General features: G+C 40.7%; 1 protein-coding gene across 1 annotated transcript in view; it reads left to right on the top strand.

Moving 5' to 3' along the window:
- Positions 1–26,036, top strand: part of LOC306835936 (uncharacterized protein) — an 80,377-nt gene extending 54,341 nt beyond the window's left edge. Inside the window, exons 4-5 of the mRNA XM_079362747.1 lie at positions 17,193–17,321; positions 25,787–26,036. Coding sequence (XP_079218873.1) covers positions 17,193–17,321; positions 25,787–25,837 — 180 coding nt within the window. The 3' untranslated portion in view covers positions 25,838–26,036. The remainder of the gene's footprint in view (positions 1–17,192; positions 17,322–25,786) is intronic.
- Positions 26,037–26,398: the final 362 nt, after the last annotated feature.

Here is a 26,398-nt window from a genome sequence, read left to right as displayed (position 1 = left end):
GGGATTTCCAGCACATCAGGATGACACCTCATGAAAGGGGAACCCCACCTTTGGCTTCTCCGGGAGAACAACACGTGTCAGCGGCCCCCCGTGGGCCCTGTCAGGGGGTGAAGAGGTTAGGCGCTCTGTGCGGCCGCACACATCCCGGCCTTCTTGAAGACCACCATAATGACTGCTAATTACGCTGCCATCTGTGGGGTGGGCTGTGTTATGTAGACACCTGTTCATTAAGTCCGGCGAAGGAAACTTTTTCTCTCGGACGCAAATAAAAAAGACTTTAAAACCCCTCCTGCATCCATGATACAAATGTTCTTAAAGCGAGTAACGTAATTGAAGAAACCTCCTCGCTCCACATTAACCTACATACGTGTATCAATAAAACTCCTGAGCGTGCAATAATTGAACTCCTGTGCGCGGCTAATGATTGAATGAACTCTGTGTGGTACCTTTCTAGCGTCAGAAGGCATCACCAAGGTTAACCAGGCCATCGGGCAGCATTAGTAGGAGGGTGTTTGGAGGGGAAGCCAATAAAAAGCTCTCAGATATGTGCTGAAGGGGAGCACAGCCTGTCAATTCTGTGGCCCTAAGAGCTGATCTGCCATTACCGACTCACAGAAGACTAATGAGAGCCATTCTGGTGCCAGCACCTTGAATAATATGTCGATACTCATTCAGGCTACGTTGAATGCTACCTGTTTTATTTTCGCTTGATGTAATACAGATCCTCCCTTATTTCTTCAGAATATGAAGTATTTGGCAGACTATGCAAGTAACTATGAAATATAATAATAATCATAATAATAATAACTCAAATTTCCTGTAAGATCAAGGCTGAGCATTTTAAAACTGTCTCCTCCTCCTTAAACAGCGTCGGGCATATCCATCAGATCGCTATCTTTCAGCTCAAGATTTATACAAACCGATGATTGCAAAGCATCACATATTTCAGCGTTTTATCTGTTAAACTTATGACTCCATTTAGCTTCAGATCCTCTGAGAGCGAGCCGGCACAGCAATCATAAACTGGAGGCCAATTAGGATGTTGACGGATTGATTTTGTAAGATAAATTTGGGATGTAAAAGGTTGACATAGCTTCTGTGTCTCTTCTGCTGCGTATGCTGCTCCCAATTAAGTGAGAAGAGGCTGTTTTTTCCCCCCCTCTCTCTCTTTCTCGCTCTCTCTAGGATCAGACTCTCCCTGACAGATGAGCCACTAATGAGAGCAAATCTCACTAAATCCTCAAGAAACATGATGAATTGAATCGTGTTCACCCCGTTCATTTGTTGTGTTACTGAAGAGACAAAACGCTACATTTATCTAGTCAACAAATAGCAAATGAGTAGGTGGGAACATCATTTCAGACTGTGGCTCGGCTTCCCTGTATTAAGCTGTGGATACTCTGGCAGAGATTTGTACTATGCTTGATACCGTTTTCTTTGTATCCACCGTGTGCAGCTTGAAACATAGTATGGAGGTTGAATGCAGACATATGTTGAGTCCTGAGGCCTCAATCTGCCTCCCTCCCTAATATTTACAAGACAAATTACGGCGGCTATCTCTCTCATTATCTCACTCTAAACCCTCACCATATGTATCCCTATTATTAGACAACGAGCAGAAGATGGCCTATTTTCAAATTTAAATTACCAAGTCTAACCTTAATTGGTTAGAAACGTTGTTTAGTGGATGGTATCAAAGTCGGGCTTGGGAGAGAATCCGACAGATGGCTTAGTCTTATGACTTGTATTAACACCTTCGAAGTTTAATGAACTGTTAATTGCTTTTCTAATACATAATGGGACCATTGGAATACAAGCGGTAATGCAAACAGATTAGTAAGGAGACGACAGATAAACACCCGTCCTGTTCAATGTCACCTTTAAGTACCTTGAAAAACAAAAGCAAGCTGGAGGACACAGAAAAAAAAAGTTAAAGAGAGCTGGAGGTATTTTTATGGTGGATTCTTAAATTTCACGATCAGAATATGAACTGTTTCATTACAAACAGGATAGCACTTATTTTCGAATCCAAATCAGTCATGAATAAATGTTGGGCTGTTTTGCAAAGATGAATTTGAAAACAAGCCCGGAACAAAATTAAAGAAAACAAGTAATTGAGTCTAAGTATGCTGTCAAATAATTAACCTTTGCCGTATGTAAACACCCCCGATAAAGGCAGGGTTGGTAATTTTCTCCAGATACACTTTTTAAGATTTTGGTTGAAATTGTCTTCAGTTCCTTACCTAAATTATTAATTCATGTGCTCTTAAAGAGGAAGAAAGAAAATCTGTAATCTGTAGCAGTTGTAAACTTGTAAAAACTTCAGCCCAATTTCTGCCACGAGGTACCAATTTTAAGAACCAATGCAAGCGATGAGCCGAGGTCAGCTTCTGGAGCAAGTCTACTCGTGCATATGAGTGAGGGGCGTGGCTTTTGAGGACGCACAGAAGGAATGCTGCTTTCAAAATCGTCTGGGTCAAGCGGCAGCGTACAACATTTCACTCGGTCATGAAGTGAATGTATCTTTATCCATTCTGCAGATCTGAACTCAAATTCCTGCTTTTTCGTTTAGAGACTCCACTTTCCCTCCCCTGGACTCTAAACACTCTTCATTCACTGCAGTAGTTCATCTATCTTTTTTAGCTGTGCTTGTAATATGGTGTGTGCATTGTACTTGAGCACCCATAAATGCACTCCTACCTTCAGAGGAAGTGCTTTATTAAATTAGGCCCTCTTTAAGGTCAATATACTTCTGTAATGAGTTGTCTCTTTTGATCATCACACATTAGATTGTACTCTGATCCTCACTCCCTTTTAATGGTGATGGCATCACAGCTACACCGACACCAACACTGATGTTTTTTCATATTTCAGCTTTAAGTCAGCGCATGCAATGCTTTGCATGCTTAAAATCCATTTCCATAACTAAGTGTAATTTCCCCTCAGTTTGTTGCTGTTTAATGAGGTGAAGTCTTGTTTGTGTGCGTCCCAATGTCACCAGAAAAGTCATTCAAGCGGCGGTGTTAGAATTAAATCAAATTAGAACTACAACACTGTCATTTAAATCAAACTGTTCAAGTCCAAAAATTCTGTCGATTATATTTATATGTGCTTTTGTATTTCTCTTTGACTCTGCTTTTTCATTTAAAATTTGAGGTGGGGTCTTGATTGCAATGGGAGTCAGGAGAGGGAACGCAGTGAAGAGAAAATGACCAACATTGATTTATCCTGGATGTTCTCTTGTCTGGTTGGTGCCGTCAGAACACCTCGCTGCATCCCATTCCCTCCCATTATCTCCCTGCAATCGCTGCAGTCCAACGAGTTTCCTACAGGGTCATAAATACTTCCCCCAGACCCCATACTGCTTCCACATCATCCTCCAGACGCCGCCTAATGACAGCGAAAGACAGACAATGCATCCTTTCTCTCGTGACTGCCGTGCTGTTCTCTCTGTTCATACACATTTTACAGTGGCTGAAGAACATATACCTACACCACGAGAGGCCGGCAGCGGCGTGTCCTCAAGACTTTGCATTTAAAATGGTACATTAAAGCAACATGTCTAAAAATATCGCACATGATTGATGTTAGTAATGACAGTGTTTTCTCAGTGTGAAAGTCATGTGTGTGCTTTTCTCTACAGTTAAGGTCCCCAAGAAAAGAAAATGCTAGACCTAGGGAACAAACCAAATAAGATGAAATCAGACAAATGAAAGTGCTGTCAATCATGAGCTCATTTGGAAAAATAAACATGGAGTGAATCAAAAATATCCAACACCCTTCAATGGGAAAGAGACAATCTATCAAAGACAATAAAACAAATTAATTATTGGACTTGTTGGTCAGCCAAATTAATTAGAGAGCAGCACAAAAAGAGCTGCAAGCATAAACAAAGTCTTTCCCGCACAAACATCCCCACCAACGGCCCTATTAGCGAGAAAGCCACATTCATAAAGAGCTAACATAGGACTACAAAAAAAGGAAACTCATCTGATTCACCACAGCTCTTAGGCCAGGTCAAGTGGGTGGTCAATTGTGTCATTGTTCCAGATGATCAATTGTTTGTACAGTAAATTGCAGACAACTTGCTTTTCATTTACCAGTTTACTGAGGGAAACAGCAGACTCCAGACAAACTAATGACCTCTGACTAAAAATTTGGCAAGTAGTTGGACCTGAGAGTGCACCCGCCAGTGAGATTGTCTTGTCCCAGTTTTGGTTTTGTGCTCGGAGAGACGGCTTGCAAATTAGTTGTGCAGACAATCAATCAGGAGGAACAAATGCTGGATGGAAATGGACACCAATTTTATTCCAAACTGGACTGAACTGGCTTTTCTTACAATTCAATATGAGCAGGCAAGGTTTTGAATAATAAGATTATTTATTTACTTAACCTTTATTTAACCAGAATTAATGCAACCAACTTGGAACATCTTTGTCCCTCATTATTTCAAAATCATTCCTACAAAGACAACCTTTAGGGTTGTTGGTTTGTTTATGAAAACTCTTACACTCCTTCAATCAATCAGTCCATCAATCAAAGTTTATTTATATAACACCTTTCAGACACATTCTATTTTTGTCGGAACACACAGTTGGGGAAAACCATAGAGATCGCTAAAAACACTGTGAATATTAAGAATCAATACTTGCCATCACACCAAGTGGACCTATTAATAAGAGACCACTAATGCTAGACCCCTCTTTATTATATAATGGAAGCAACACTACACACAGCTAACGATGACTCAGCAGTTGTACAAATTACAGAAATGAAAAGCCCATTAACACCCGCTGTGTTGCGGTGCTAACATTGCAAGTTAGGCTTTTTAGACTGCAATATATGCACTTTATCTTTAAGGCAAAAAACGAGCTAAGCTAGGTTGCTTGCTTGCAATGTTATAGCATTTCACCAATGTGCTTTTTGGTGATGTTATTTAGTTAGTTAGCATAGCTTGCTAGCTTTTTCCTTAGAGTAGTTTTCACCTGAAGGAAAAAGATGTCCTCCTGAAAATTTAATGTTGTAATCATGAGTGGCTTCTAAAGTCACTATAACTTATCATATGTGTAAAACATAGTCTGGGTAGGGATTGGGGTCTTGTATCAACAGTCATTCCCTTAACATCTAACAATCAACAGGGAACACATACTATCAAATACTAGTGAACTCCTCAAAGGAAATACCTCTCAAACTGAAAACAGAATTTGCACACATTAAAAAAGGGTCTTCTTAGGTATAATGCAGAAACAACCATCACATTTACACAAAATGTTTTTGTTCACAGAAAGATTAATTCTATATCTGAAGGAATGTCTTGTGTAGGAAGTCAGAGAATTGCTCCGAGGCCCTTAACAATTCAGCTATAACTCAACGAAATATAGCCTAACTCCCATTGTGTTTTGACTCACAACCCCACACTGTGTTTGGCAGACCATATTTAGGGACAGTCAGCTGGCAGAATGAATTGGCCACCCACAGATCCCTCGCATTGTAAAGCTGCCTCATGCTCTATTAGTCCCCACTGTTTGAATGTATACATTCAAGATAGCAGGGCAAAATCAGACAGCGAGGCCGACTCTGCGCCATGAAATCAGGACATCATCTTCCTTTGGTTAAAACATGAATATTCACACCAGTTTACAATGTTAGACACTGGAGCATGTGGGCCATTGGGGCTTTGATGTGATGCTCTCCATTCATGCACATATTGTAAACTGTAATATATGACCTAGTGTTGAGCATTTTCTTTGTGGGGTCTTGCAGACAAGCCGTGTACTCGGGAGGGACACGAGTGACTGAACATTGCTCTATTGAGTAAGCCACCACTAATAGAATAGCATGTTTAGGCCTGTCATTCAAAGCAGAGCAGCGTCGTATGATGAGGAGCCTGGGTAAATGAGTGTTTTAGCAGGCATGGCTAATGTCTACAAACCTGTGGTGTTTAGTTTGCTGTTAAGGATGACATTAACAGAGACACAGACCCAGGGATGCTGATCAACCCTGAGGTCCTAACACATGGGATGGAGTTTCTGGCTCATTTCCTGCACCATAATCAAGGTTTATGCACCTTTTGTGTGAGCTTAAATAGACGTGTGTGTATTAAAATCTGAAGGCCTGTTTTTGTGTAGCGAGGCTCAGCACTAGATGTCACTTTTCTCTGTTTATGTCATTGCTCCTGTCCGTCTGTCTTTCTCTCTCGTCCTCTCTCTCACCCTCTAATGGAGGCGGGAGGGAATCGGCTAATTAAGGATGTAAATGGAACTGAGGAGTGACAAAGAGCCCGCTTGTAATTCGCATCTAAATTGTTTCTTACCTCAGCAGAAAATTTATCACAGGAGACAATGTCAACTTTTACACGGGCAGAGTCATTTGCATTTTTTCGAATTCATTACAAGGGTGGCGCTGCAATCATAAGCCGTGATACACAGACCTTACCCTCCCTCCATCTTTCCCTCCCTCCGTTCTGCTGCACCCACCCCACCCATCGCTACCGGGTAGGGGATAATCTGATGGGTTCCTCTTCAGTGGTCACTCAGTGGTAGAGGAGATGCAGGGAGGAAAGGAAATGGGGAGAGGAGGATGGTAAAGGAAAGCTTGAGAGGGGAAGAAAGGAAAGGATGAGAGGGAGGGGAGAGCAAAGGAGAGGAGGACCTGGGAGCAAAAGAATGGATGACGAAAAAGAAAAGAAGTACAGATCAACAAAGAAAACAAACGATGAGATGAGGGAATAGGAAAGTAGAGGAAGAGAGGGAATGAGTGAGGAGAGGATTGGAAAGAGGAGGGTTGGGGAAAACGAGAGGAGAGGAAAGAGGGGAAAAGGGAGTATCAAGGAGAGAGGTGAGGAGAGTTTGTTGGACGTGGAGCATGAAGTCCTCCACCCACTTGTTTATGTGTGCGTGTGTTTATGTGTGTGTGTGTGTGTGTGTGTGTTTGTGTGAGTGTGCATGTGTGCAGCAGAGCCACAGCAGTCTCCCGAGCGACAGAAACCTTGTTGTGATTTATGCAGCCTGAGATATGAGTGCTGGTTACGCAGTAGCAAGACATCGATCTGACAAAGCAAACCAAACAATAAAGAGGCGAGGAAGATGATGTGCCCAGTGGAGTGGAGAAATGGAGAGTGTACCTATAAGAGCTAATTATCTGAGCACATAATTCTTCAGGTTAAGACAGGGGGGAGCTGAGAGCTGGCCAAGCCACAGCTGTCTGAGACAAGGCTCAGCTGTGCAGTGGGCCTAAAGGTCCCAGACCATGGCCCACAATAAGTTAAAATATAATGTATAGGCGACGTGACAGAAGTGGGTATAGGACCTGGATGAGTCAGTGTGCAGCATGCTGTTTCTCGTGTCATGTTTTAAAGTAATAAAAGACTTTTTGTTGTTGCTAATAGGTAGAAATCAAATTTGTGAGGCATACTTTGAGCAAAGTGTCTGATTTCATAGCACCTTTTTGGAGAGGTTGTCATGCAAGTTGTAATATTGAGGCCAGTCAAGAACTGTGGGAGGAGAGAGTGGGGGGATGACACACAGCAAAGGGCCGAGGTCTGATTCAAAACCCATGGACTCTTGGACATGGACATCGCCTCTGTACATGGGGCGTGCGACATGACCGCTAGGTTACACGGAGCTCCAACATCGCACCCTTTTTAAAGGGACTGATTGTGTCTCTGGTCTGATTGTTCCTGAAGCTATGCAAATGAAAGCGTCCAGGACAGAGTTTATATCACGTCGCGATATAAAAAGCAGCGGTGAATACACAACCATCATCGTTGTGTGTGTCGATTGGAACGCTGAATCTCCTGTCTGCGAGACAAATGCACTTGTCAAGGTACCGATGAAGAAACCTTAAAATCAGCTCGTGCTTAAGTTCTATCACCAACACCAACACGTTTCTAGTTTTGAAAACATTCACAACCTAAAAACAAACAAAAAAATGTTTTCGTTTCAATTTTTACAGAAAATTATTTGAATTGAATTCAGTGGAAATCCTTCAGTCTGTGTTCATTTTTTCTTATCTGTTTATCTTGTTTTTTAATGGTTTCACAGCGAGTGCAAAGCGTTACCATGGTCAGAGTTTATGTAACAGCTACAACTGGACTTTATGGTTTCATCAGTAGCTATTTACAAAATTCACAGTTTGAATATGGTCTTCCTACCTCGTGTCACTTCTCTATAAGCCGTGAAAAAATAATAATGATAATATTTGCAATTATTATTTTCTATCTTGCAAAGCCATTCTCTGCTTCTGTAAGCAGCGATCCTTTAATTAGACACAAGCAGGCGTACACAAAGACTGGGGCGGTGGGTGCTCCCTGCCATTAATAACACTATATAAAAGCAGAGCCAGACAGCCTCTGACACTTTTAGTAGTTTGGGAAACAAGATGTAATCTGCGTTCGGTGCCAGGAGCGGACTGGGGCTGTGTGTGTTTGAGAGAGGAGGGAGTGTGGCCTGTAAGTCAATGCAAACAGAGCAATGTGAGTACATCACTGATGAAGACATTATCTATGAGTTACACGCTCACAGACGACAGGAGGGAGAGGGGTATAGAACCATAAGACATAGAAAGTGACGAAATGGACGTGTGCTGTTGCCAAGGCTCGCCACCGATCTGTACAATGTAAGGCGTTGTGATTTATAGGGGAAATTTCTTTCCCCTAAATGTATGAATAACCATTGCTGTGTTGCATAGGTAAATCCTCTGGTTCTTTTTGTTTGGGTGCAATAAGCTTCTATTGCATTTGCTTGATGTGGCATTGTGTTTTATTGCAGCATTTTGTGTTGGCCATGATAGGGTGGAGCAGAGGATGAGGTTCTGTTTAGTGGCACCCTTGGCACCCATCTAACCTTGGCATGCTGCTGGGCATGCTCCAATGGCTTTGAACATGCTGAGGTTTGAATCCAGAAATGCCTTTGTGTCGCACAGGCCACCAGAGGAGAGGTGGGGAGGCTCCATTAATGGATCCCCAACTGTACCGCATCAGTCAAGAATACAGCGCTAAAGCCACACATCAGCTCTCCGGTATATGTGCAGTACCTGTAGGAGTATATGTTTCGATGGGAGATCCCCTAAAAAACAGTTTGCATTGATTAAAATTTGATCAATTTGGAGAATCAGTGTGAGTACGCTCAGTTCATGCAAGGTCAGTTTGTGTCATTGTTTTCTTGTTTGTGTGTTTGTTTGTTTAATAAAAACCATGAATTCTAATTCTGGCAGCGCAGAGCAGCCACATTAACCAGGCATGGCAGTCTGGGACGGGGTCCAGCTGGAAGCATGCATGGGATGCTGCTTTGCCGCGACAAAACTGGCTTCACTGGCAAGGACTAAATAGTTCTTCATGTCCAAGAAGTCTGTAAAAAAGGAAACGAGGGAAGCAAAATCATACTTTTAATACTAAATCTTCGGACTCCTTTCTGACTTCGTTTCTACAACCTCTGCTGCCATAATTATACTTTGATTTGTAGTTTTGCTTTCAGGGGTTTTTATCTCACCTGTGGCAGAAGTCAGTGATAAGACAGAGGGGGGTATTATGCTATAGTTACATTGGAATGTTCGAGAGATGATCATTTTCTAAACGAACTCCGCTATTCATCTTCTCCTCCCTCCTGTTTTTTTTTTTTTTTTTGGCTGGCTGCTCATTTTGTTGGACGGGTGTCTGTGCTGTGTCTATGTGCAATGGGAAATGTTTGGGTGAAGCTTGAGTTCAGGAAAAGTGCATCATAGTGTGTGTGTGTGTGTGTGTGTGTGTGTGTGTATGTTTGTGTTAGGTGCTGGTTGCGACTCCCTGGTGACCATATCTTATTTTCAACATGGCAGTCACCCAGCTGCACCCTGACCTGGTGTGATGGAGGGGACACATAGAAGACACAACACATAAACATGACTAAACCTGTCAAAGACTGAAAACACACATACAGATAATGAAAATAAGAGAGCAAAGACAATGTGTGTGTGTGTGTGTGTGTGTGTGTGTGTGTGTGTGTGTGTGTGTCTAGGTTTAAATGTAACATTCAGACTGTTACATTTATGAAAATGTGAAAGAAGTTTTAAATACTTTTCAAACACACTTAGCTTTGTGAAAATGTAAACGGGAGTTTTGAATGCATGTTATTGGCTCTTGTCTGAAGGCTAGACTTTTTCGAAGCCATGAGCAGGGATCCAAATCCAAAAGAACACAAACACTTTGAGTGGAAATTGTCACATGGCAGCAGGGTTTTTAAAATGACTTTTCCTCCTGACATTCCAAACATGCTGCAGATGCGGCGCTAATCTTTTGTACCCTTGCCTTCATTGGTCTTTACTGTGTACTGTGCCGCCTTTCTCTCGCACTTTCATCAGAATCCCATTTCCCCCCTCAGCCCCAAAGCCCCCTCTGAAACCCTAGCCCTTACTCCACCATTCTGGCCTGGCTATGATGGATGGCGGCACCTCAGGTCCTCTCAGCCTGTCCATCAAGCCCTGCGATTAAAACACTTGGAATGACCAACATTTTTCTCTCCCTCTCTCTCTCTCTCCCCCCCCTCCGTTCAAGCCCCCTGTCCCCCATGCCACCCCTCCACTCTCAGGCCACCACCGCTGTAGCCCTATGCCCCCTCACCTTTCTCACCCTCCCTCCAACACTCCTCTCCCACTTCAACTGCCCCCAGAACCCCACAATCCATCTTGTGGAGAAAAAACATCATTTATTCTGTACTTCCCAGATAATTTACTTTTTCTCTCCCTCTTTCAGTCCTCTTTTCTTTTTCCCCTCCTTTCTACAGGAATTCTCCATTTCCCTATAAAATGAAAATTCATCTGGAATTACATCTTATGTCATCATTATGTTTATTAAGCGTGGATGATGTATATGAGGAGCTGCGGCGTGCCGCTGAGTGCTTAATGATGCATAAGATTAAGCCGAGCCTCTCAGCTGTGCTGAGACTCCCCTCTGCTTCCCAGGCTGCAGACACACGCTGGGGGAACAGGCTCCAAACGGCCATCAGGTGAACAGGGGAAAAGGGAAAGCCTACTTCCTCTTTGTGTGTCAGCACAGAACGAGGAAAAAGTGTTAAGCTTGTGCACAAGAGTTGCTGATGGGGAGGATCAGAGAGTTGGCACTGACTTCAGAGAAAGAGAAAGACGTGTTTGTATCAGTGTGTTGGGTGCAGTCAAAGTCAAATCTGTAATTCTGTCCTCACATAGTAACTTCTGCGGCCGCTTTCTACAATAATGCAGTCCTCCAACTCATGTAAATATGTCTCCCTTTCTCCTCTCTGATCTTCTCATACTTTTGATCCAAGCAGAAACGCACACACACAAATGTTGAGGGTTTGCTCTCGGCCTCCCTCTAGCAAAGCAGCACAAGCACCAGCGGTCTACGACAAAAACATTATCCTTCTGGTGCTAAACAATCCAATAAACCTCTCCACGGGGAAGAACTTAACCTCTCCTCTCCTCCGATGCCGGCTTCCAGACCACGTGACGGCTGCCACAGTAAATTCAAATCATTAGTCTTCTCACTCTGCCATCACACAGGGAAGGGGGAAAAAAATCTGCCTCTATTAGTAATGGAGACCTCGTCAGAGACCTTCCTCTGAGAGCCCTGCCTTCCCAATTCCCACAGGAAAAATCCCCAGCAAAAAACTAATTCTACTTTTAATAATCTGTCATCAGGACCAGAGGCAGTCATAAATTATGTGGGGAGCATGTGCGGGAGCGGGCCACGAGAGGGAACTCGGGAAGGGGGGGGGGGGGAATCAAAGCCCGAGTTTGACAAACTTTGCAGAAGATAAATAATAACTTACAAACAGGATTAGTTGTAAAGTCATGGTTGAGTGCCCTGCCAAGCAGTTTCCCTAGCAGTCTATGCGGGATGAAGAATTTACAGACATACCTGTCATTAGCACCTCCCTCCCCCTCTTCCTCCACACATCCGCCAACCTCTCTTTTTATTCTCACTCCCCTGGTCTCTCCACTATCCTTACAGTTTTTTCTTCTCACAGCGAACAGAGTTTGTGTTTAATCATTTACCCCCTTGGATCCCAGGGGCAGGTGCAAACAGAGCATGATTTTGTGGAGTAGTAGGAGGTGGTTAAGAGGCAGTCTTAGTGTAGTGTAGCAGGGGAAATGGCCTCTTCCTCTACCCTTATGTAAATAAACATGAATAACCAATCAACCTCCCGCACATAAGCATGTGAGTACTGATAATAAATTAAGCTGCCATGTTTCTCGAGGTGCCGATGAGACACCATTGATTAGGATGATTGGTTTCTGTGCATCCTTTGTGTGTGTACTTATCAAAATGTCCTGAAACTGTAGCGGCGTTATCTTTTGTGTGCGCGCGCGCGTCCGTGCGCTACAGAGTTAGCGGGAAGAAAGCTATGAGCCGTGGGGTTGTTCTCTCAGTGTTTCCATGTCAATATTTGCTGGAACGATCGACATGCATCATAATCGGCTCCCTCTATCACGCCGCGGCTAAGGGGCCGATCTCCATCAGGTGACAGAGACCAGTCAGGTGATGAATCCCCCCACAGCCAACCAGGAGGGGAGGAACTGGCTGAAATAAGACAAGGCATGTTCCCACAAGTCTGTGTCAAATCTTTATTGATTTAATCATCAACAGAGAGACACTCTCTTGGCTTACACAGCATGAAACCACATGACCGATGCCATAGCAAACATTACTAACCCTGATAGACAACTGTGCTTTGGTAAACCTAGACATGCATTCATTCTCTAATGGCACGTTGTAGATGCAGATTCTCCTGTTTTATTGTTCACATCATTAAAGCTTTCAGTGTTTTAACTCTCAATCTTTGTCAACAAATGCCATGTCTAAGTCAATGCAAACAAAGAAGTGGCCCTACGAGAAGTATTGACTTTAATTATTCTATCTCCGCCATCATTTTATTTTAATTACTTTTTTTTTGCACAACCTTGCAGTCAATCCTTGCAAGTCATTTTTTTTTATATAGAGCGTCAAATCGCAGCAAAAGCTATCCCATAACACTTTGCTTATGTAACATGTGTAGATCTTATTCTGCGTTTACAGATACCAACATTTTAGAAAATGGATAGAGCTAGAAAGAGATAAAAGACTGTAAGGGAAACATACAGACAGAAACAACAGTCAAAATGATGAAACTAGCAACATGCCAAAAACATGAATTGTTGAAATAGGGTTGTGAAATTCAAGTAAATATACACAAAAGACTCTTGCAGATGTAGCTTGTGCTACACCTCTCTTATTAGCTTGAAGCTAATGTAAAATAGAAAATGCCTTAGTTTGAGACCCTATTTATTTTAGTTAACAAAACGGTAAGATAAAGTAAAATTGATACCTCTACAGTCTGTAAAACAGTTGGGTCACCTGACATTAATGTTTTCTTCTTCTTTCAGAAATTAATTGCGGTTGTCAAACAACTTTCAGATCAGCTACAGCCACCGTCTGGCGGTAGAAATGCACTACAAACAGGCGCTGGTCAAAATAATGCAGGAAAAAATATTTTAAAGCTAAAATAAAAGGCGCATGAACAATAAAAAAAAGTGTATTTAATGACTTTTGAATATTTGAAAACGGTGGCCCACTAAATAGAATATTTGGCTCTGTTGTCAGAAAAGACTCAGTATCATGCTTAATGTGTGTGAATCCATAGCTTGAGATGCTTCCAGCAAAAAGTCTTTAAATGGGCCATTAAAAGAAAAGGAAGAAAGGTCTAACATATTACTTGTTTTGGTTATTTCATTGAAATTGTTGACAATATAGAAGGCCTTATAGAAAATCTGCATTATCCTCTCAAACAGCTGTGACTGACCGATAACTACTGTAAACAACACTATTTTTTTTTTTTACTAACTTTCAAATACCACCTTAAATAGTCCTCTGCATTCGTCTCATTGAGCACTACATAAAGAACGCAGCTCAAGCGTGTCCCGAGTAAAACCCTGAGAAAATGCATACATGCAGTACTGGGATTTCAACCCTGCAAAGTAAAGTGCTCAATTTTCGCTCCATTCTCCAGCGATACCAAAGAAGCTCAATCATACGGGGACAGTAATATGAATCAAGGACAGCTCACTCACTCTCAATTGCAGCTCGGTCTAACTGGGACCAGGGGTAAAGCAGAAACTGGGTTTCTCAATTCAAATGGGAGAGCGAGTAGGCCAGCCGGACTCTCCTGCACGTCTCCAGGCTGATAGATTACCTACTGCAGTAAGGACAAAGGGAATGAAGATGACTACTCTGCCAAAGCTGGCTACAGATGAGACATGCACGGCTGGATGACCATGGTGCACCTCACCCATTTGTCTATGTGTTCAAGTTTTGTTCCAGGCATGACAAAGAAGTACATACACCACACTATTGACATATAGTCTCACCTTTGTATCGTGGACTAGCTCATTCCAACTTTCATTCTGAGCAGGATTTTGAGCATGTTAGAGCATCAGTCAACTGCATTGGCCACTCCGTGTTCCACAAATGCTGCCATTTATTACAAAAAGCGCATAATGAGGGAATTAATCCGTATTTAACTTGGTCTAATCTTTCTTTAAGGTAAAACAGGAAGTGCAGTGCAGTGACTTATATTGCTAATATTGTGAAAACACAATGATCTTTAATGTAATGCTCATGCAGCACAGTAAAGAATGTGAAATGCTTTCTTTTTGAGGGTTTTGGTTTGACATTGGAGGCCCTTCTCGGTGCACGAAGGTAAATAATTCTGCGAGCCAGCTATTTTTCTGCACTGAGTACATGATGTGCCATCCTCAGAGATTAACCTAGATGTTCTTGAGGCCGGGTTCACTTGTATCTGAGCCACAGTCGTATATTACAATGCAGCTGAGGTGGCAGTGGCAGTAACTCATTCTTTTCTCTTCTATTCCGCCTCTGCATATTCCACAAGCCCCCGCTGCTCTGCACTTAGAAGGTCACCTCTTTCATCAGCTATTCTATTTGCATTCCAAATCGTAGGTACATGAAAAATGTGCCACTGAGTTTTCGCGACGGGCCCTTCGAAGGCAGATTAGATAGAATTTGCCATTCGAACCTTATGCACGCTAACCTTTGCAGATGGCCCCACTATTGTGGAGAAATGGATTGCCTAATAAACCATATCATCCGACATATTTGCCGCTTGGCTGACCAAATAGAGGCTGTGTTTTTTGAGCAAATTCCCTTTGTCAAATTTGTCAGTGCTCATGCTGCCGTTTTAGGTTTGGGTCATAGAGAGGAGGAGGAGAAGGCGGGATCCTAAGTGTATCGGGCTAAACTGCCGAGCAATTTGGACTATTTCTGAAGATGAGACAATTTTTCCACAAGATTTATTTCATCAGAGGGGAATATTTCATCTGCTCTCCGGTTGTTTGTTGTGTGACTCCTTATCCTTTCTCTACCTCACATGCTGTACAAGCTGAAGTACAAACAACATGGTTAAACATAATGGCTGACAATTGTTGCTCACTCATACCACCTTATTAATTGAGGAAAATATCAAATGTACTGTGTCTTCAAATTTTCACCTTTGATTTTTCTTCTCTCTTCTTATTTCTCCATTGAACGTTCCAGTAATACTCACTTTCCTTTAACGTAATATTTGTTCTTCAATTCAGACATTCATCATTTCATTGAATTTCCAGCATGATTTCACTTCATAATTACCATTTTCTAAGTTGACAGTCAAGAAAACAATGCTCCTGCTAAACCTGTAAGGTTCTAGCCAGAAATCTAATTTCACAGCGGAGCCCTAATTCATCGCTCCCAGAAAAACCTCTTTCATCAAACTTTGCATATGAGCAGCCAAGTGATGCACAGGCTCTTAACGGCATGCTTTGCCTCCTTTGGTGAGTTGGCCAACCAATCCATCTTCCTGAGTGTGCTCGGAGCCGAGGAGTGGGCAACCGATGCTCCCGTCACCGGGCTCCTGCGGGAGATGGATTGGGGCTCCATCGCCCACCTCCAGTCCGGTACCGGCCCAGTGGCACAATCTGGACCTAGGCGCTGAGAGCCACGTGGTGGGCCTTGTGGGGCTCTATGAGAGGGCTGTGAGAGGCAGGATGGAGGAAGCTGTGTCTCAGTCACTCATGTAGAATCCAGATCTTCTGCTCCACAGGAGACAGAGCTGGACCTCCTGTTTGTGTTGCACAGAACAGAGTGAGGGTGTCCAAGTCATTGCCTAGCTGTGCAGTTGCTAATGCGGGCATTTCATCTATGACAAAATGTCAAACAATAATGAGATCATCAGCAAAAGAAAAGAAAACTTTGAGTTGTTTAGCATATTAAAAGACAGAAATTGCAATCTACTTCAAATAATGTCTGACCTCCATCTTTATTTACATCCTTCATTGGCTATAAGTCACTGAACTGTCTGACAGGAAAACAAATACAACAAATGATGGCCCTGATTCCTTTTAATCTAATGCTTCATTTTTTTAAATGTACATCAACCCTTAAAGCAGCTTGTCCTTCAGCTGGAGGAGGAGTTTAGTTTCATCCCGTCATATTGTTCATTCATGACTGGCTTTAAAACTGAAGTGAAAGCTTCTTTTATTAATCACAAAGAGCTCAAGTCAAGGCTTTGCACTCCGTTGCGTGCATCCAATTTACAGCAGCGATAATTCATGCTATGCTAAACATTTCTTGTAAAATGTCACTTTGTGTTTGTAATTAATTTCTGAATTAATAAGCAACATTTCTGAGTTATGGCGTCAAACCCTTTACCTTGGTCACTGAACAATGCATCAAGGTGCCACCTGGGATGATGGAGGTGATAATGGGAATAAGAGTCTAGCGGTCTGAACTTGACAGGTTGCTTTAAAGTAATACAAAGGTTTGAGTACATTTCAGTTGGTCTGCCTCGTCTTTTATAGACTCTGGACAATGTGTCAATGATATTAAAGTTAAGAGTCTCAAAACATTGGTTAAATATGACTGAAATAAACATTCATAACGTTTATTAGAATCATAGTTCTAAAAAATTGATAATTATGCTGTTTAGACCATAATGCAATCACATTTAGAAAAACCTTTCCTTGGCTCTAAACTACATCCATGTAACACATGGTCACCTTTGTACAGCTTTACTGACGTAGCAGTCATATGGTTATAAATTATAGAATGGTGCATGTCCCTAATGTTTGATATGAACCATAGACTAACCTTAATGACGTACCCCAGCTTCCTTAAAGCGGGAAGTTTCTTCTCTTGTTTTTTCAGTCAGGCTGTCAAGCAGTTCATTTCTGCTGTGAAGATGGCCATTTCATTGGACCTAAGTGGAAATGTCAGCCAGTTTCAAGTGGACAATAGAGGAACTGCAATTTTGTGGACTTCCACATTAGCATCTTGCTTGGTATGTACATCCTGATATGTAACTTATTACTATTGTTTTAATCAGCTGGCAATATATAAGGTGCTTAAATTGCAACCTTAATGCCTGATCTTAACCACACACAATTCATTTTCTTTCTCACGAAAGTTGAAAGAAACTTAATCGTTGTACTTCAGTTTGTAGATGCTAACTTTTACACGCGTTACAACTACTTCTTAGTTATTCTTCAAAGCCACTGTAGATGCGGTTTCAAGTTGCCTTATAGAAATATTTGAGAATAGTTGGGGATAAATAACACCGTTGCTCTCATCCTGCATATTAGCACTGTCACTCACTCTGTCGTCTTAATCTCACCACTAACCAAGGTGGCCTGGTCTGTAGGATTGCAAGCTTCCAAGGGAGCTGTGTGTGTTAGGTTACCTCGTATATGAGGTATCGTGTGTCCCTCATCTAATGCAAGCTATGGGCCCTTGATCAAAAGGAAACTAAAGAGTGGGGGGTCAGACACGAGGGCAAATACACCTGTCACATACACAGCAGGTGCAAACGTCCCTGTGTATAAATCAGATCTATTCCATTAACTTTAAGTGTTACTTCTAGAACAACGTCAGAGTTGTTTGGTGCTGGAGAGTGAGGCATGTTGATCAAAAGAAGCTATTATGATGTAAACCTTCAAGTGTTTTCATTAAGGTTTTTTTCCTTCGATACAAGTGGTCCATCTCCGCTCCTTCAGTGCCATTGATGGCAACATCCATAACCTGTCCTCTGATATTTCATTCCCATACGGGTGCCATGAACCTAAGATGTAATCGATACACAGACACACAGGCCTCCTGTGTTATTACAAGGGGGACAATGTCTGCTCAGCTTCCCGTGCCGTTACACAGTTCAGGCTTCCAATTAACCTGAGCGGATCCCCATGCCAATCACGCGGGGCTTCTATCGACAAGCCGCATGAAAAGAATAATGTTGTTAGGATGATGTAGCTCACCGTAGGAGGGCTGCCCCCCCCAACCCTCCCAGTGCTGACAGGGATGAGTGTTGTAGTCATTCATCACCTCCTCTCTGGTCACTGAGGGGCCAAACAGGGCTGAACGCCTCTCACACCCAGCCTGTGCTTCATTGGACCACAATCTGAATAAAGCTGATTACAAAAACAAAGCCAGAAATGTAGCCTAATTCCACTGTTGAGCATGACGGGGATATCACGTTTGAACATCTACTGCTGAGCTCTTTTGAACATGATTTGACATACTCTGCAGTGAGAGCCAATTGGAGGGTTTGAACATCTGTTTTTCAAGTTTTTATATAGTGAACAGTAATTATAAGCAAATAGCAAAGACGGATTATAAGCAAAGACGGATTATAAGCAAAGACGGAGTTAAAGTTCACTTGTAAGTTTTGTACACAAAGAATTTGACCCTCCTCTTCTCCCAGTGTGTCAACACAAAAGTATAGACATTAAATCAATAAAAACATGTTTGACAACATTAAACTAATAAACGCTGTCCAACATACATATATATTTTAATTATTATTCTTCAGATATGATTTCATCAAGTAACAGCTTGATTACTATAAATAACTAGGTTTTGATACAGAGATTTAAGAAATCATTTGTGATTGGATGAGTTGTATTGAAAGTAGCAACATGATTTCCAAGATATTTTCTCCTCATTCATGCTTTGGTTTGGTTTATGTTTCATTCCAGAGTTTTTGATTTCTGTTTTATTATTCCCTAGTGTTGCCCATTTTCTCTTGTGTGTTTCTTAGTTCAGTCTTTACTGTGTCCCGTTTTATTTTGTAGTTCTGGTCCTCAGTGTTTTCTTGTTTCCTGCCCCTCTGTGTTTTCCTGAGTCCTGATTACCCTGATTGTCCTCACCTGTGTCTGATTACCCCACGTCTATTTGGTCTCTGTGTTTCTTACCCTCTGTGTCAGTTCATTGTCTATTGTTGTCAGTAGTTTGTAGTAAGTCGTTTGTCTCCCTCTGCCCCCGTGGATTACCTTTGTTTTTTTTCTCCTTGTGGATTATCTTGGATGAACTTTGTTTGGACACTTGTTGTAAGTAGATTTGTTTTGCTTTTTATTTAGTTTGATGAATATTTTTGTGTTTTCTACACCTGGTTCCTCCTCCGTGTTTTTTCAGCCTAAAACCCAGACAGTAGTCAGTAATAAACACAAACTTCCCTTTATAATTCTCTTCTTCCATGAGAGGTTACAAAGACAGTTGAGTTCTGAAGCTGTGTTTTTATGTTGTGTCAAATGAAAATATCATACAGGTACTGCAACAATTTAATCCAGTAGTTGTAAGCACACCTGTTTATTTGTCAGCTGTGACACTTTTTATAAATCCTGTCTGAAAACAGATGTGCTGTAACAGTTGGACGGGGACGGGAGATCAATCCATTTATTTTTCCTGTGTCTACCGAGAGACGACATACAAATTGAGACTGTATCTAAGTTACAATAGCAGTCAAGTGTGGCCCACTAGGATTTCAAGAGTGATGGAGAGTGTGTTTAGACGCTCAGGGCCAAACTCTAAAAGCATTGTTACATTGACAAGGCCGACGCGGAGGAAGAATGCCTCTCTACATTTACTCCCCCTTTCTTGGGCTTTGCTGCCACCGGCGACTCCGATATTGATTATTGTGAAACAAAAATCAGCTCAAGGAGCACGATCATTAAGACAAATGCAGTTCCACTCAATGCCAAACTCAGAGACTTCTCAGTGTCAGACTGCAGGAGATACAGTACGGCACAGTCTTCTGTGCACTTCAAGATAAACTTCATGTCTGTTACAAATTACAATGTAGACAATATCGATCCTGTTCTTTCTTGATATGTCACGTTAAATTAGGTTTTAAGATATAGAAAAGCTTAAATCCCTGTTGGTTTGTTACACAGGTACTGCTCTTAACATTTCAATAGAGTATGCAATTTATACATTAAAAAGTAATAAACAAACAATACTGTTACTGCTTAAATAAGGCCTCTTTGAATGTTGAACTATCAGGTATGACACTATTGGTAGGGCTGTCAAACGATTACATTTTTTTAATAGTGATTCAACGCTTAGTTTCAGTAGTTAATAGCAAGTAATTTATTTGTATATGTTTTAAAATAAGAAATGCATGAAATTGTTCGGCTTTTATTTTGAATTTTTGTAGTCTTAAGATGCGAGTACTTGTTAAATTCAACTTCAACCTGCTTTTATTTTGGCATAAAGTAAGGGTGTTCTGATAGGTCAAACGACACAACATTTATTTAACCACAGAAAAAGGAACTGGTGAAACTCACGGGACGGTTAGGAAGTGAAATATTTGTTTTTGACTCATGAGCCGACCGTCGGAGAGTTTTACAGTGAAAAATTCATTAATCTTGTTCTTTACCATCACTGTGACGACGGGGAGACACTAAAGAGAATTATTCATGAGGAATGGATAATACATTAATGTCAGACCTTAGTTATATTATTATATTAATATTAACTAGTTAATGCTGACAGCCCTAATTATTCGATAATCCAACAGATGTGTCATTATGTAAGAAGTATTTAACTAATATATCAGTGGAGGCGAGGTGTGTTTTAACTATTTAACAAGCTATTTGGTAGTTTTAATTATGCATCAGTTGCTTTATCTTAAAAATCATAGCACATAAAATGACTGAGCTGTTAAATGAATGCAATAGTAGAGTCAGATTACAGTAAGCATAACGTGAAGATTTCTGAGTAAGCTATTGGTATCACCAATTTGCTCTAAACTCGTAGAATGAACATCTTTTAATGCACGCAGCAGCTTCATTCACATCAAAATTAGACTACAAAGAAGGAAGCCACATGAGACAGACACAAAAGACAGTTGTGAAACTTTTGTGGTTTGACTTGTTGAAAATATTTTAAACTTGCTTAATTTTGATTCCTCCATTTTTGCTCTCTACAACTCTTCCACAATTTTCAATGTCTTTAAGTTCTAATTTTTGCATTACCGTAATCGGTACAAAAATGCCCAATGAAAAGTAATTCCGGTCTTAATCTACATTGAAGTAAACCTGAAGTGGACAGTGTTCCATTACTATCTAAATAAATCCACTGTGTTGGATGTGTATAATGTAGATTATTATGAACATTGAAACTTTACTCATCATTGTGATAATTTCTTTCTTCTTATTTAGCTTAGACTCAGCACTGACTGGAGTATGTCATTGCAGATTTAATGTGGTCCCATACCTTTAAAACTTTCCATTTGTTATGTTTGGTCATCCCATTAGTTGCCATTTATTATCATTAGTGTGATAGAAGCCTCTTCCCCTCAGAAGCAGCAGAAAAAAGAAAAAAAAACGTCTACATTTTCACATTAGACAGAGCTCCACTGGTGCGTCAGATTAATGTTCCTTTCACAGAAACAGAAAAGGTAGGTGGAACATCAACTTCAGGAGACGCAGCACAACTATTACATTATGCTGTCTGTTTATTTGCGTATGTTCTTAATGGTTGGATAATTCCTGCCGTGTTTCTCATAATGTTTAGAATTGCAGCTCGTCTTTGGTCTGAGTGCATTTTGAGAAGCTGAATATGATTCCTGGTTGCTTTTTAGTACAAAAGCCCGAAGCAGACATGCGTCTATACATTTTATTTAGTCTGTTCTTCTGAGATAATGATTCATTTAGGGTTTACTCGATATCTCCACTTATTGATCTTGTTTCTCCAGAGTTAAAAAAGAAAAAATAGAAGAGGCTTAACTTGCCTTAAAGCTCCTGTGAGGAGTTTTTATGTGGCTGTGAAACAGACTCAGACTAATACAGATGTCTCTTAATGAACTAAAAAAGCAAACAAGCCCATCTGCTTACAGATTGACTATTTCCAAATAGATATTTTTAACCCCTGGAGCTGCTGCTGTGGGGTAAGTGAAGGTAATAACAGCAAGCTGCAGACTTTTTATTTTGACAGTTACCACAACAAAGACTTACAGAAGCGCTTTTTCCACTAAAGTGCTGTAACTAAACTCAGCAGTCATTACGCTTCAGGACATTCATACTTATTCCAAAACGGCGTAATATTGGCGTCCCATTCCGTGAATTCACATTACATTTCATTGATGCAGAAGCACGTCACAGCAAGAGCTCCACATAGACACATAGTCCAATGTGCACACGCACACAGTGCCTCTGTTACACCTCTGTGTATACTGTATCTCTGATGACGTTACTTCATCCCCTCATTACGCCTCTGCCACATTGAGATTGAAGGTGAAACGTCTCAGGGGCGTACATATTGAAAGTGTTTGAATAGAGCTAGAGAGTTAATGTCAAAGAAAGCAGGGTAAGAATGTCGGTGTAAAACTAAACTTACACATGTCCAGGACGGAATCAGGAAAGAGAAAAGAGGAGCTTGAAATAAATCTGTTGTGCAAGGGGAACCCAAATAATAAGTTAAAATCTTGTTAAGATTTCTAGAAACCATCTGGAAACGACTTGATATCAAGGTGCAATTAGAAAAACTAAAAAAACGCCTGCATGTCCAATAAAGGCTTCCATGCTTTATATTTATAACTTCAGTAGCCTTGAGGCTACCTGGTTTAAAAAAGAAATTAGATTTTTGCACGTGAAAACACATTCATTAATAATGCAGGGTTTTAAATAAAGCTTCAATTTGGCCCTCACACAAGGCGCGCCAGATTTACTTCCCTGGAACTCCAGGAAGTAAAAAAATAAAATGAAAAAGCAAAACGAAAAAAAACAGCAAAGTGGGGATAAAAGAACCCTCCTACAAAGTTTCTGAAAACACTTTGTGAATGAATTCTCACTGAACTGTATCTATCTTGTTGAAGAGGGCAGGTCTGGATATTTCTGCCTCAGGTTCACGTCCCTGTCCTGCCTGAGTGATAAGTAACACGGCTCCCAGCTAGCAGGACAGGTGCGTCTCTGATCCAGTATCAAACTGTGATTAATGGTTTTCTTAATGTACTCAGGGCAGTAATAGGAGTCTCTCATGACTAACTTTGCATGAAATGCAAATGAATAGAGACAAACTGCATAAAAAAAACAGACACACTGGGCTGAGCCTGGAAGCCTTGAGGAGTGGGTGTGCATATTTCTTTATTTCAGGGAGAACAACTTCAAATGGTAGATTAGTCCTTGTTGTGTTTGAATAATTGAAGATCAGAAGTTTCTCTTCAGATTATTCTGGTTCTAAGAGGAAGGTCACCAGGATCAATTCTCAAAGTTTCTATTTCATCAAATATGTCAAACCTTATACACAGTATGTATTAAGTTTGTCCTTTATGTTTTCAATGACTTGATTCTAAACCTACTGATGAATGCTGAGGCATATTTTAGCATCGACAGAAATCCAGTCAGTGGACATTGATGATCAAAACATAGAAGGCTCATCTGAATATGCTGTACATGTGTAATACCTGTGTTTAATGCAGTGTATCTGCACTGTTTTATTTAGCATGTTAACAGTACTGAAACTCTTAATAAGAACTTTAATATCTCTTTATATCAGCTGACAAAAATTACAAAGTATATAAAGCCCTTTAATGAGTGTTTCTTACTTATTAAAACGTCACATTTTTACCATATTATCCTTACATATAACTTTGAAAGTCCACTTCATGGTGTAGACCAGGACCACCCCCGTCTTAAGCGTCCCCCCACAGCTACATGCGAGCATTAATATAAACTAACAAATACTTCAGAAGGTGACTTAACTGAGAACATCATGATTGCTGAGGCAGTCTGTTCATCAGTAAGTTTTGTCCCCCTCTTCTATCATCATAAATAATGTTGATTAATTAGCAAGTCAAAATCACTGAGGATAATCCATGAAGAATATATCACTGTCAGGAGAACTGTTGAATTTTGCATTTACACACGGAGCATTTTAATTACAGACGTCTTAACATATTCATTAGGATTTCAGAGCAACATAACACTTGGAAGTAAAGACCTGAAAAATAACTTTTAGACCTCCATAAGATTTTGAAACATTTCATCTGGAGCCCTTTGGTTCCTGCATCATTAATTTGAATATTAATAGTAAAGCTGCAACGGAGCCATCTCCATTAAGGTTTGAAATTAATGCATTATTTTTTTCTTTTTTTTTTACATTCACCATGTGCTAGTTTGCCCCTTAAGTTGCTCTGTAGGTATAAGCAGGAACTAAATAAATCTTAGATTAATACAATATAATATTTCAAAATAAAAGCAACTAGTAACTAGTCAATAAACTATTCTAATTGTGAACTGTCGTATCTCCAGATCAGTCTTCTTGAAAATAAATTCATATACAACAATTTAGAACAACAAATATCATGAAAACAGACACCATCCTCGTCACATTATCTCCATAGCAATAAATGTTTGTAACTGACAGAACTTTAAGTCATTTCTCATTCACTTGTTGATATAGGAGGTCCTCAGTAAAACCTTTTATTACACTCCTGAGACGTCCTGAGGACTTTATGTTGCTGGTTTCAGTAGTTCTTTTGATCTTTTCACGGGAGTCTAATAATAAAGAATATCTCCAGCTTGAACAGAAAGTTAAAAAGTTTTTGATAGAGAGAAGTTCTCATGCTTGAACAGAGTTTATTCTTTTGTTTGTGGCTTCTCTTACAGTTTTTGTTTTGAGTTTGTTTTGTGGTAAAGAAACCCACACAGTTCTTTGATTGACTCTATAATCCTGTTTTTGCTTTTATTTGTCTTTATATTTTTGGACCGTTTCATCCCTTCAGTTTGAGGTAATTAAGGGACTGCGCATCCTGGACTGATACCTCTGTATATTTGGTGACTGCCTTAACCACTGGGCTAAGCAAGCGCCCTTAGTTCCATCTTTTTAAAGTATACATGTAATAAATAACTTGAACCAGCAGTCTCTCCACCAGAATGAATGGAACTAGAAAATAGTTACAGTCAGCATGTTTAAAGGCTAAAACAAAGGGATTGTTTTGTAATATACCTGAGTTTAGTAATCTCTCCGGGCTCCAAAAAGCATGTCTCACTGCCTTATGAAGCCATGACACACTCATATCATCCTTTATGAAGCCAGAAAGCAGCCCTCTAACGCCCAGGCCCATCAGAGCCGATCCCATCAGAAGGATGTGAGGCACAGAAGAAATTGGGCTCTTTAACTCCCCGTAGCGTAACATGCTAATGCAGGACAATGACTCGCTCATTGACTGCCATTATAGAAGATACCAGAGACCCAACGTGAGGCCTGAGACAGAGATGATGTGATGATACACGAAAATGCAGACTAGGCCTCTTTCAAAAGCAAAGATTCAACTTCACCTTTCAGGTGTGCTGTTGTTGAGGAAGATCTTTCAAAGTTTGAAAATGAAGATTGATGTCTTACATCGCTGTTATTAATATATTGATGGTGCTGTCAAAAACATTACAAATAACACTATTTTACTCTATATTGATACATTAGCTAAGATAATTGATGGAAATCCTATGAAACTCTTTAATTTTCTCCCCTTAGGAGCTATTTGTCTGCCATCTGCTCCACTTAGAGCTCCCCAGGGACGCTTGAGATCGACTGAAGAAACCACAGCTGATGAAAGTCCTGGGTGTTCAACTTAAGTCGAGCATCATATTCAAAGCAATAAACACAATTTTTTTATTTTTCACAAAGACTGTACAGTATTTGATATTAAAGTGAACACCATAAATAGCGATTCAAGTGCTTAATCCTAAACACAATGGCACTTAGTTCTTGAAGTTCTTTAAGTTGCCTTTTTGCTCAACTTTTGAAATCAACATAATCTGGAGGACTGAGAAGTGTCACAGGCACTATAAGAGACACTTTATTTGTATGACGCCAATTCATAACAAATGTTATTTCAAGACACTTTATGCAAAGAGCAGGTCTGGACCATGCCGTTTGTTCAGTGATGTGAGCTTTTCACATTAAAGGTCAATTCTTATCCTCCTTATCAACAACTTTAAATAAGTTTCAGAGCTCCCCAAAACATGTCTGTGGCCCTGCTTAGAACAGGCTGTTTCTGTGTCTGTAGCTTTAAATGTAAGTGAGCTTTGTCTGACCACGCCCCTCTAGAAGGGCGTGGGTGTCTTGGGTTTTCTCGCTCAATGG

The sequence above is a fragment of the Symphodus melops genome, assembly GCF_947650265.1.
Source record: "Symphodus melops genome assembly, chromosome: 15".
NCBI classification, from domain to species: Eukaryota; Metazoa; Chordata; class Actinopteri; order Labriformes; family Labridae; genus Symphodus; species Symphodus melops.
Note: the sequence above shows the minus strand (reverse complement) of the source record. Positions and strands in the feature narration are given on the sequence as shown.